Source organism: Myodes glareolus, chromosome 1 (genome assembly GCF_982192425.1).
Source record: "Myodes glareolus chromosome 1, mMyoGla1.1, whole genome shotgun sequence".
NCBI lineage: Eukaryota > Metazoa > Chordata > Mammalia > Rodentia > Cricetidae > Myodes > Myodes glareolus.
Genome location: NC_142026.1, coordinates 26,418,578 through 26,430,927, shown reverse-complemented (window position 1 = coordinate 26,430,927; position 12,350 = coordinate 26,418,578). Strand labels below are relative to the sequence as shown.

Sequence of the window (12,350 nt, the reverse complement as noted above, 5' to 3'; positions counted from 1 at the left end):
GCAAGGCATCCCACCCAAGGGAATAGGTTCTAAGGACCCAGCTCATGCATCAGGAACTGGTCCTGGTCCTTCTGCTAGGAGCCCCACAAAAGACCGAGCTACACTACTGTCACCCAGATGCAGAGGGCCTAGGTTGTTCCCATGCCAACTCTCTAGTTGTTGGTCCAGAGTCCGTGAGGTCCCACAAGCTTAGGTCAGCTGTCTCTGTGGGTTACCCTGAAAACAATAAACAAACAACGACAGCCACATACACACATGCATCAAAACAACAACAATAGCCCCCCCCCCAAATAAAAGCCCAACAATGCCATCATGGAGATTATTCTTAGCACTCACTTTTAATAGAATTTGGAATCCAATTCTCGTGTAACCAGAGTCCTTTCTGACTGTGATTTCAGGTTTGGGAAGAAATCTCGGCCTGCGATGTATGACGTGACTCCCATTGCCTACGAGGATTACAGCCCTGATGACAAGCCCTTGGTCACACTGATTAAAACAAAAGATTTGTAATCTTTTTTGGGGGGATTATTTTTCAAAAAAGATGAGATACTAAGATCATTTAAATATTTTTAAGAAAATTAAAAAGCTTAAGAAATTTAAACGTTAGCTGCTCACGAGTTTCCAGTAGACTACCGAGGAACTAAGTCTCTGCAGCTTTTAGTTTGAAAAAAAAAAAGTATTTTAAAAACCCAGAATTTGTGAAATCCATAGACCATGTTTTAATGTACCTTCAGCTCTCACCACTGTCTGCTTCGACAGAGTATGGGCTCTCTTGACAGTAGATCCTACTGTGAGACCCAGACGGACTTCCGTGGTTGTTGCAGCCAGCCTTCCACGGGAAGAGCTTCTTTTGGCGCGAGTGCCGACTTGCTGAGTAGAGTTAGGAAAGTAAGTAGAGTATGATGCATAATTCAGTATAATCGTTACTTAATATGATGTGACGTCTGAGATGTCTGTGTTGTGAAAAAGAAAACTAGTTAAATTTATTATTCCTAACCCGAATGAAATTAGCCTCTGCCTTATTCTGTGCATGGGTAAGTAACTTATTTTCTGCACTGTTCTGTTGAACTCTGAGGAAACATTTTTCTTTCGAGTTTGTTTTGGTCACTTTTGTAACAGTCCTTGACCTTGTAAACGCAAACAAGGGAAGGGTTTTGGGAGGCAAATACTAATCAGTTTCAACCTATATATATATATATTTCCTTTTAAAAGTCAAGTGTTTTTCTTATCTGTGAGTGGATTAAATTACGTTGCAGGTGCTTCTTGCTAAGAGGTAGTGTAAAAGGTGATGGTCCCTTCTGCAGTGTGTCTCATAGTGCACCTTTATTTATACCCAAAACATCTTTGTGGCTGTATTTGATTGATATGTGCTTCTTATGATTCTTGCTAATTTCAAAGAATAATGAATAAACGTTAGCAGGTCGAGGATCTACTTGTCTCCTTCTTTAAGAATTAACCTGAAATGTTTCAGATATGATATTGACTGTCAACCCATCCAACTGTTTATGACATTTAAAAAGCCCGAGGGACAGCTTGTGTATGGTTTGAATGAATCTCTAAGAGGTTCTTGTGTTGACCCAAATAGTGACATGGAGCCTTTAAGAGGGTGAGGCCTGAGGAGAGGTCTTTAAGTTTGGGAGCTGTCTTGAAAAAGGATTAAGGTAAGTCTCACGAAAATCCGGTATAAGACAGTTCAAATCCTGAGTGTCTTTCTGACTTTCTTTGCTACACATGACTTCCCCCGTTAAGACACCACCTACCATGATTCCTTCACAGAAGGCAACCTGATCTTGGAATTTGAGCCTCTATTCTGAGCTAAATAGGCTCCTCTTTCATTATGAAACTAGCTCACATCAAATATTCTGTTTCAAGACTGACATGGCATCTCTATGGCTGCTGGGGTCATTCTCTGCACTCTGTGAATCTTTATTACTGTTGGCTGCTGCTGTTTATCAACATGAAGAGTGGGAAGAGAATCAGGGAGAAATTCTTGCCTATAGTCATGAATCTACATGAGACGCAGGCTGTATCAATGATCCAAGGTTGTGTTTGCTCATAATGGGCAGGTGCCTCAAGAAATATCTTCCCCACTGCTCTCCTTTGTAGGTGGAATGAAATTACCCCAGGGAACAGCTCCTCACTCTTAGAAATCTGAAGGCAGCTTAGAGTATCTATGCACACAATTCCACGCTTCTTCAAATCCTGCATTAAAGTCCCAGTATCACATTTTGGGGAAAGCCATGCATCTTTAGCTTTACACGGGACCATTTGACAAGGTCAAAAGACATCCGGAAATCAGGTGCGAGGGCGGGCATTAAGAAAAAAGTAATTTCAGATGCTTCTCCCTCCCGAGCTCTACCCTCAGGACATCTGTCCGCAATCTAACAAATGACATAGCAGTACACCTACACTCTAATTGTTAACCAACACAGTGCAATATGCTAATGTTCTCAGTGTTTGGGAATAGAGTAAGAGTAAAATATTAACTCTCTTAGTTACATAACTTCTGGATACACACTGCGGAGTCGTTTTCTATAAAGACACCTGGGTGGATGAGGAGAGATCCTGACCATGGTGGCTTGATACAGCTCCATTCTTGTTGCTTTCTCCTCGGCGCTCCAGGGCAGTGTCCATAGGGTTGCATGTCCCCTCAGGTCATTTCCACCCTTTCTATCTCTGTCTCTCTCCTCTCCTGGTCCGTGTGGTGTATGCAGGTGTGTGCCTGCACATATGGAGGTCACAGAACGATATCAGGTGTCCTGCTCTATCACCCTGTACCGTTTCTTGGGACAAGTTTTGGAGCTCACCAATTTTTTTGGTTAGGCTTGCCAGTCAGCAAACCCCAAAGACCCTCCTGTTACCCCCCGCTTGCAGCACTGGCTTTATGGGAAAGTGAGGCCATAGTGTGCTCTTACCTGATGGCTGGGGATCCAAACTCAGGTTCCCGTGCTTGAAGAGTAAGTATTCCTGACCGCTGACTCATCTCCTCAACCATAATGGATGCTCACACACTGGCCTGGTCTACAAGAGCTACTTCCAGGACAGGTTCCAGAGCTACAGGGAAACCTTGTCTCAGAAAACCAAAAATAAATAAATAAAAATTTAAAGATATGGTGCTCAGGTGGACCATGTACTAACTCTGTAGCCTGGGCCAGCCTCAAACTAGTGATCCTCCTGCCTCTACCTCCTTCAGCAAATCCTACCGGTGTGTGCCACCACAACCAGCATGAACACCATCAAACAAGAAACACATGCTAAATGTTGCAATAGTTATTCTATCCTAAGGAGTCCAAGTCTTATATTAAACATGGCTTGGCTAAGTCATGAGAGGAACGTAACTATGACGAAGTTCTCGATCTGGTGGGGGTTGATAGGAGCAGTAAGGGATAGAGGAAAGCATCCTAGCTTCCAAGCTTGGCTTGCTTTATACCAGCCCTTTGTCTAGTAAGCAAATACACATATAATTACGCATCTGAGAAAATACAAAGGGAAGATGAACTCTGATCTGTGGCAATGTAGTTACAACAGAGCCGATTAAAACTGTGCTTTTATCATTTACTTGAAAACGGCTTTGGGCAAGTAACTGTGTGTGCTTAAGCTTCACAATTGGAAAAAGAGATCTGGATAATGACGGAGCAGATTGCATGTATATTGTGTTCCCCACCTCCAGTATATGGGAAGCGTTCAGCCTGTCTGTTGTTACTATGGTTGCTGGCCTTCTTATTTTTAGATGTGGCTATTATCATAAAGTAGGTTAATATACCCTTCTTGATGGTAAGTGCTTATGGCCCACAGTGTGTCCTGACGTGCTCACAGTGCTATAGTAGGGAGCATCTTCTCCCCCGTGTCAAGTCCTCCAGAACCACACGGAAGCTGTCACTTTGTACTACCCGTGAAGTCAGCATGTGATAAGCCAGGCTAACTGTGCTTGGGACTGCAGGAGCTTGTGTTGGTTTCTGACTTTGTGGGGTCAAATCAACCTTGTTCTGTTCAGGCACTTCCGCGAGGCTGTATGGGCAGGAATAGTGATAGTCATCTATATAGGGTGCAATCGTGTCTCTACAGTGCTGGATGGACAGACAAAGCTCCAGTCTACAAATGGTGCAGCAGTGTCCCCAGCCCACTGGGTAGGGATTTTATAAGCTCCCTTTTCTTGCAGTAAAGTGGAAGCGACACACACCAGTAAAATCACTTCCCAAAGTCCTCGGCAATTGGGTGATTATTTCTTGATATACCCACAGCCTCTACTTAGCACAAGGAGGCTTAGAATTCCTGTCCTTGGATCACCAACTTTTACCTTTGTCAAGTAATCATTCTACCCTAGTGGCTTCTGTTTAATTCCATGAGTCTATATATATATATATTGTAATGTGAATTACTTGGTCTGGTTATCTTCTCTACTAGGCCTAGTTAGATCCTTTTCTCAAATGATGTTTTACAACAAGCATTAAAAATTTTTAGGCATAGCTACATTGAAATTAGAATTTTAAATCATGATAGAATTTACGGTTTATTAATAGGACAGATGTGAAAGACCACAGGAAAGAGAAATATATGATAAATAATTTTTAACATTTTGAGCGCTATTGATAACTGCTCTATACCATGGACTGCATCCACTCCAGCCACTTCTTGAACCCTCTTCCTATTGCATCAGAGAACTAGCAAGGCCAAGTGCCATCTTTCTTAGTTCCCTTTGTTCTTGGAGCTGAACACATGGCTTTGGTCAGTGGGACCTCTTAGGAAATCTCTGGGGGCCTTCCTAAAAGTATTTCACCCCCCAAAGAGTGATGGGACTACCAGAGAATCCTTAGATGTTTCCAAGAAAGGGGAACAGAAACTCTCTTCTGCTACAACAGAAAGGACCAGGACTTTGTGTTCCTCGCAATAGGATCCACTTTCCCTAATCTGGCTTCACTAGTGCGCATGCTCACCCCCCACAAAGTGAAAAAGAGCCAAAGTGGTTAACTTAGACCATATGTCGATAAACTATGGATCCCATCCTTACCTCTTCCGAAGCAAGTCTTAGCTGAGGTGATTTCTCAGCTCTTCCTTCTTTTCAACATCCTTAACAGTTCTGAGTAGTATTGGCCAAGTGCTGTATATATTGTTCTTCCGTGTATACTTGTGGATGTTCGACTCACAACCAACCAGGGTCTATGGTTTTGGGGAGGAGGACCACAGAGATCAAGTGTAGGTTTCATCGTATCCTAGCGAGGGCTCCAGCTGTCAACACGACCTACATTACCTGCTGCAGCAGAGTTTGCCAAACTTCTACAGCATAGAAGGACTCTACGTTACCTACCCTCTTTCCCTATTGCACTCTTTGTCTTCACTGACCCCATTTAAGTAATGGGATGCTATGTCTACCTCATTAAGGACAATATCTCCATAAATTATTTGTCATTCTGCTTGTGAGACTTATTTCATTTTCTTATCTGGTGATTTATTTATACCAGTATGGATTTATAGTTATTAATATGTTGGAGCGTAACCCAACATTATCTTGCTTATTGACCTTGAGAACTTCCGGTGGCAACTGTATTATTGATTTGGCATGCCCTCATCATGGTGTGTGTGTGTGTATGCACCATGTTCTGCTTTATGGCACAAGAGAATGTTTAAAGCTGGTCTTTCCTATTTCTACCCCAACCTTGAATCAGCCACAGTTGCTCTGATGTCAGTGAGTAGCTCCTCTGAAGAATGCTTCCCAATCTGATTGAGCAAGACTATTCCCTATCCTTTAGAGAATTACTTTCATTAGCAGACGTAAATACAAAACCAGGGCTCATTATTTTGCTGTTCACTGGTAAACATCTTGTGAGCTCTTGTTTGTTTCTTGCTATTCAGACAGCTACGTCTTAGTCAGCAAAGCTGAAAATACTGACTCATTGGGCCTTTGTATAGTTGGCTAGCCTCCATCTGAGCAGCTTCCACCGTAGAAGTGGTCCATAGGATAGGGGAAGGCACCCTCTCAGAGCCAGCACAGTACATCTGTACTTCCAGTGTGTTCCTCTGCTCTTCCTTTACATGGTAAAGCCCTCCACAGAGTGACTCAGCTTTATTAAACTTGAATAAGCCCCCTAGTGTGTGGCACAGTCTTCAACCTTCAGCACAGCTTTTGCTCTCATTTATCAAGTGGTACAGCAAAAGACGGGCTCGAGATGAGCGAGAAGATGGTGTGTCAGAGAAAAGTCAGTACATTGTAGTCTTTGTATGAAGGCAGACTTCACACTAGCACACTACCATGGCACCACTGGGCATGTGCAGAGCCTTGACAAGCTTTCGGTTCCTTGTATTGGCTGGCCCCAGGGTGGGGATTGAAGGGGCAAGGTCGATCGGTAGTTAAAAATTAACCAGACTAGCTTAATATAAAAGATATGGCTTTAATAAACAGAAGGAAAACTTACAAAACCAAGGTTTCAGTGATTCTAGAACGCAATGGGTAAAGAGGAAGCAGCAAGCGCTTCGATCCTTGATTTGTTTTATGTGGCCCCAGGGGGACACACCCTAAGCAGAATGTGATTGGCTGAGGTTCCCCATTAGGGGATTGAGGTTAATAAAAGAATAATACTATTTCAATTAATTTTTGTTTCAATAATTATGTTGTTGTTTCAATTAATTATGTCCTCACACAAACTACTATGCCTTGTGTGAGGGGATTCTGTAGATTTTATTCATGACTTAAGGGCACCTCTCATTGTCTCTGTCTCTGTCCCTCTTCCTTCTCTCTCTCTCTCTCTCTCTCTCTCTCTCTCTCTCTCTCTCACACACACACACACACACACACACACATACATACACACACCATTGTTGGTGGGAGGTCACTTGTTGGTTCCTGGCTGCCTGGCTAGCTTAGACCAAAATAATCACATAAAAGCTGTATTAATTAAATCACTGCTTGACCCATTAGCTCTAGCTTCTTATTGATTAACTCTTATGTTAATTTAACCTATTTCTATTAATCTGTATATTGCCATGTGACTGTGGCTTACTGGGTAAAGTTCCCAGCGCCTGTATCTGGAGGCTCCATGGCTTCTCTCTGACCCTACTTCCTCTTTCCCAGCATTCACTTTAGTTTTCCCTGCCTAGCTTGTTCTTTTGCCCTAAAAGCAACACATAGACAGAACGACCTCCCACAACACGCCACACCACACCACACCACACCACACCACACCACACCACACCACACCACACCACACTCAATATTCTGGTTTACATTGAAAACTCACACTGCCCACATGTCAGCAAGTGGCTGAAATGGAAATGAAGCCTTCTAGATCAAAGGGCACACTCCTGATCTCATTGTAACCCTGCCATCGACACTGAAAGTCAGTTCCCACTTCTGACCTGTTTATCTGGCTATTTTTGCTCCCCTTCCTTTGTGAATATACACCACTCTGCAGCTAAGCCATCAAAGAAAACAGACAAGCTCTGTGTGGAGTGAACACAGCTTGCGAGGGGTAGCACTTCATTGTGGAAGTGAAATTTGTTTGAATGTTTTCAATACAAGAATACTTGATGAAGTGGTGGCCTTGTGTTGGCTTCTAAACACCTGGGGATATTTGAGCTTGAGATCTCAGAACTAGATTAGTGGTTTCTAAAACATTTTTTTTTTTTTAAAAGGACTTTGTCCTCTCATGATGCGTTTCATGGAAGTATGGTGCAAAAAAAAAAAAACAAACTAAAATAAGCAAGATTCTCTCTTGAACCTGATTGAGGGGCCATGATGCTCAGTCCCTCTGACCTTCTCTTTATATCATACCTAATAAGTGGTTTCTGAGGGGCCATAACGAGATATAAATGTTTCAAGAGGCCACTCACCGGGGCTTCTCATCTCCCCGTGCTTCAGCTCATCCATTCATCCAATCGGTACTAGCAGAGCCGCATGCTCAGCGTGTTTGAAACTGGCGCCCGCTGCTAACAAAGTCAGCTAGGACTACTGACAACTGTGGCACTGTAGGAGGCTGGAATTAACACAGATCCTAGAAGTGGGTCACATCAGACCTGTTCACAGGATATTGTAGACACGCCCAGCTAGAAGGCCCAGGTAGATGTGTGAAGTCTTAGGTGGGTTCATGTTCTCTCCAAGGAGCAGACAGCCAGCCAGGTTAAGGCATCAAAAGTCAGAAGCAGGTGCAGCCGCACAAACTGGCAGCTTCTCTCCTATACGTGTCTTCCCACACGCAAGGAGAACATGTTTCAGAATGTTCTATACAGGAGTATTTACACTTCTCTTATTTACAGTAGTCCCCAAGATGCTGCAAAAGTCATTTAAACTTTACTTAAAAGTCAAAGGCAGAACTTGTGAGACACATAGCAAGGCATCTGCATCCCACAGGTGCAAACATCAGATAGCAAGTCTCATCAGAGGAGGGAAAGAGCCTTCCATGCCGGTGACATGCCAGACTGGGAAAAATGAAATTATAGTGATAAAGATCCAAATGGTATTTGCCTCTGGATCCTGAAGATGGGAGCTGGGGAGACTGCAAAAGGGCCTGTAGGAAGTGCCTGGTGGGTGGAAACAGTTCGTACTGGAACTCTAGTGACAGAAGAAAACATACACTTTCCACATGCCTTCCAAGGATAGATGTGAGATCAAAATAAATATTAAAACACCAAGGAAGCTTAAAAACATAGAACCACTAAAAAAAATCAATAGAGTGGGTAAAATTGAAGACAGAGAGGTGGGTTGAGATAGAGGGTGACCTGGATAGGAAGACAGAAATGCCCCATGCTGGGGGAGGAGAGGCCACAGGGCAGGGCTTTGTGCTGAGCTGTGGCTGGGGAGATTGCTCAGTGAGTTTGCCCTGGAAACACGATGCCCTGACTTCACCATGTAAAACAGATGCAGCTGGCTATGTGTTATGATCCCAGCGTTCTCCTCTGAAAGGATGGGGGAAAGAGGCAGGAGAATCATTGGAAGCTCATGGGACAGCTAGCCTGGCCTCTTACCTGGGATTGGCCCCGACCTCCCTGTGTGCACTGTGGCAGGTGCATCTCTGCACTTGCACTTACACACACACACACACACACACACACACACACACACACACACACAGAGAGAGAGAGAGAGAGAGAGAGAGAGAGAGAGAGAGAGAGAGAGAGAGAGACTGAATAGCGTGTTTTTAGAAACTTAAGTTGCTGAATGGAGTGAGAAGCTTCCTGGTTTTATAATGTAAGTTTTGCCCAAATGAATCTCCACGTTGGTTATTTAAATTTTCTAATCTGCAGATTAAAAATTTCTCCCACAAACACATTTCCTGGCTGTGGTGGGGCAGGGGAGGCCAACGGATAATCAATTGTCATTTTCCTGCTGGCTTCACTGAAAACTCCAAAGTGCTAAAGAGAATGCTCACGAAATGGAAATCCTTTTCTTATTAAACTGCCCTGTGTGGAAAACACTCCATGGGCAAATTATCTTTTAATAAGGCAATTTCCTGCTTTCTCAACCCAAAAGGCCCTTAACAATTTGAAATTCAAATATGTGGCTTCCTTATACTGAAGCCAAGCGACGTTTGCAAGGTTTCTGAAATGTGGCTCCCACTGGGGATTTCAAGCTAACTCATGGGGGACACGCTCTCTGTCACAGACAAGCTTCTGTGGAACCCGGATGTGAAGAGCATGTGAAGCACACTAAACGGTCCTTAGTTGAGTGAAAGTTGGAGGCAGACTTCACCCCAACACACATGTTCATGTATCCGCCACTTACAAAGACAGAGATTTTTGCCGGCCTGCCCTGTCTCTCTTTCTTACACACACACACACACACACACACACACACACACACACAGAGCACTTAGGCTGCTCTGTTCATATTGTTGGAGGCTGTCTTATGCCTTGCAGAGTGCCGAACATCGTCTCTGGCCTCTTACCACTGGATACCAGAAGTCCGTCTCTGTTAAGGTGACCCACACTGACTCTGGAGATCGTCAAGTAACCTTTGGGTAGGAAATAACATCCTAGTGAGAGCCACTGAGCAGACACACTGTCCTTCCCTCGAGGCCTTTTCATGTTGTCCACCTGCCCCCTCATTCTGTCTCATTCATTCCATTCATTCTGCCCATTCAGACCACAAACCCTGAAACCCTACTGTATACCTAATAGGTAGGTTCTCTAATGCCCTGCCCCCCACCCCGCCATTGTGGGTGTGGCATACCTGTCGAGGTATGGCTGCTGGCAGTGTGTTGCTAACTCCGAAGTGTTGGGCTCTGGAAATTTTCTTGCTTCTTGATGATTTGGAGAGATTGAAGGTTTTCTCTGTGAGAACATGCCATGCACTCCCTATCTTCCAGTGAAGTTTCTCAGCATTTATTAAAACCAGCTTCATACTGCATGGGACACTAAGAGGTTTGTATACATCTATCCTTTAATCCTCACTGTGACCCTTTGAGATAGGAATCTTTATTACTTCCTGTCTTGAGAGGGGAGTCTAAATCTAGGGAGTTTATATAGCTTCCTGAGGCCCCACAGTTTTAAAGACTTGGAGACATTTTAGAACCTTCTTCCAAGTCACCACCAATCTACCCATCCATCCAGAGGTGTTCAGCCTTTTGACTTTGGAACATGACAATGCCATTTCCAAATATGTTGGGACCTGCTCCTGTCAGCTCAAACTGTCAACTTGATCCAAACTAGACTCAACGGGGAAGAAAGTCTCACGTGAGGAATTCAGTAGATCAGGTTGGACACACCTGTGGGGAGTCATCTTGATTACTGAGATGAGCGCGCTCTCCGTGGCTGTGGGCAGGACCTTTTTGTAATAGGCTGGGCCCTGAATTGAAGAAGAGTGGAGAAAACTGAGCAGAAGAAACAGCTAGCAGGTGCCGTGGGTGCATTAGGTTTTTTCTTCTCTTGACTGTGGACGTGATGTAACCAACAGTCTCCGGCACGAGCCTCCATGACATCCCTGCCATGAGGGATTGTAACGTGGCGTTGTTAAGTCAAGCGAAGCCTTTCCTCCTCTAAGTTGCTTTTCGTCAGGATATTTTCATCACCATAACAGAAATGAAACCAGGCCAGGTGCATTTAAAGCTAACCTGGGAATCCTGACCCTTCTTAAGTGCATCTTCACAGAATGCCTGCTGTGTGCTCTCAAGCCCTTCCCTCAGGCTTTGCTGTGTGAGGAGACACCAGGTAGCAGATAGGCTGGGAAGCGTCCACAGCCATCGATAGAAGCCACATGAGTGGCTTTTGTCCAGGAGTGTGACTCTGCATCTCTGAATAGCTCCAGGTCTGGAGAAGCCACCCTGAGTCTCAGTCACACAAAACAGAGTGTGAGAATTAACTCTGGGTTTCCTGCGCCAGTTGTCTGTGCAGAGGAATCTTCTATGAGCTAGCAGAACTTCACACATGGACTTGGCTGAACTGCGGTGGACAGTTGACATGTTTGGAATCATCTCGCTCAAACCTCCCTTGGCAGATCAAGTAGGGGAGGCCCAGAAAAAGGGAATGGTGGCTTTGCTCAGACTTATGGGACAGGGTGCTATTAAAAGTCACCAAGAGACTCATGAGCCAAAAGTAATACCACATTTCCTGGCACATTGTTCACATCCCATAAGCCACTCACTTTTCCTCCCTGGTTTCCATTTGCCACACAGAGGTCAGCTGGGTGCATGGAGAGATAACTTAGCTCTGTATTTTTCCATATGAACACAGTATGATACGACTCAGAGTCTCCCAGAAGTATCAGCTCAGATTAAGGATCATAGACAAATTATTTTGAGCACAGAACAGTGTTCCTGTGCAGGGCGGAGGTGGCAGAGGCTAGGATGTGGAAGAGCCAGGCACTACTTCCTGGTTGCAGCCTACACCATGAGCAGGGCCTCTGTATCAACTAGAGGAAGAAAGCAATTAAAACATGGTTGTCAGTTAACTGTGTGACTGGGCTGGCTATTGTCCACAAAAATCCCAGTTAGTGAACTTGGGTGTTATTAAGCCACTGGCAATAGAACCTATGCTGAGCTCCATGCCCAAAGGGAGTGGGTAGGTCCCTCATTGTGTTTTCAAAGCACTCCCCCACTCCACTGAGGCATCCGCAAGTGCCCAAAACAAGGTTTAGTAAATTAGAAAATTTTTACAACACAGATATGTAAATCTGGCTATAACTGAAACCAACCTCTAACTCCTGGTTTCCAAGTTTGAATCTACTGATTGTATGCTTAATTAATTTATATTAAAAACAAACCTTGTGGGATTGGAGAGATGGCTCAGCTGCTAAAAGCACCAGCTGTTCTTTCAGAGGACTCAAGTTGAACTCCCAGAACTCACGTGGTAGTTCACAAATGTCTGTAATTCCAGGCCTAGAGGTTCAATACTCTTGTCTGGCCTCTGTGAGCACTAGGCACACA

The 12,350-nt window shown here is 44.2% G+C and overlaps 1 protein-coding gene across 1 annotated transcript in view; it reads left to right on the top strand.

Moving 5' to 3' along the window:
* The window catches only part of Dner (delta/notch like EGF repeat containing), a 297,016-nt gene extending 295,588 nt beyond the window's left edge, over nt 1-1,428 (top strand). Inside the window, exon 13 of the mRNA XM_048459360.3 lies at nt 399-1,428. Coding sequence (XP_048315317.3) covers nt 399-510 — 112 coding nt within the window. The 3' untranslated portion in view covers nt 511-1,428. The remainder of the gene's footprint in view (nt 1-398) is intronic.
* The last annotated feature ends 10,922 nt before the right edge of the window (nt 1,429-12,350 follow it).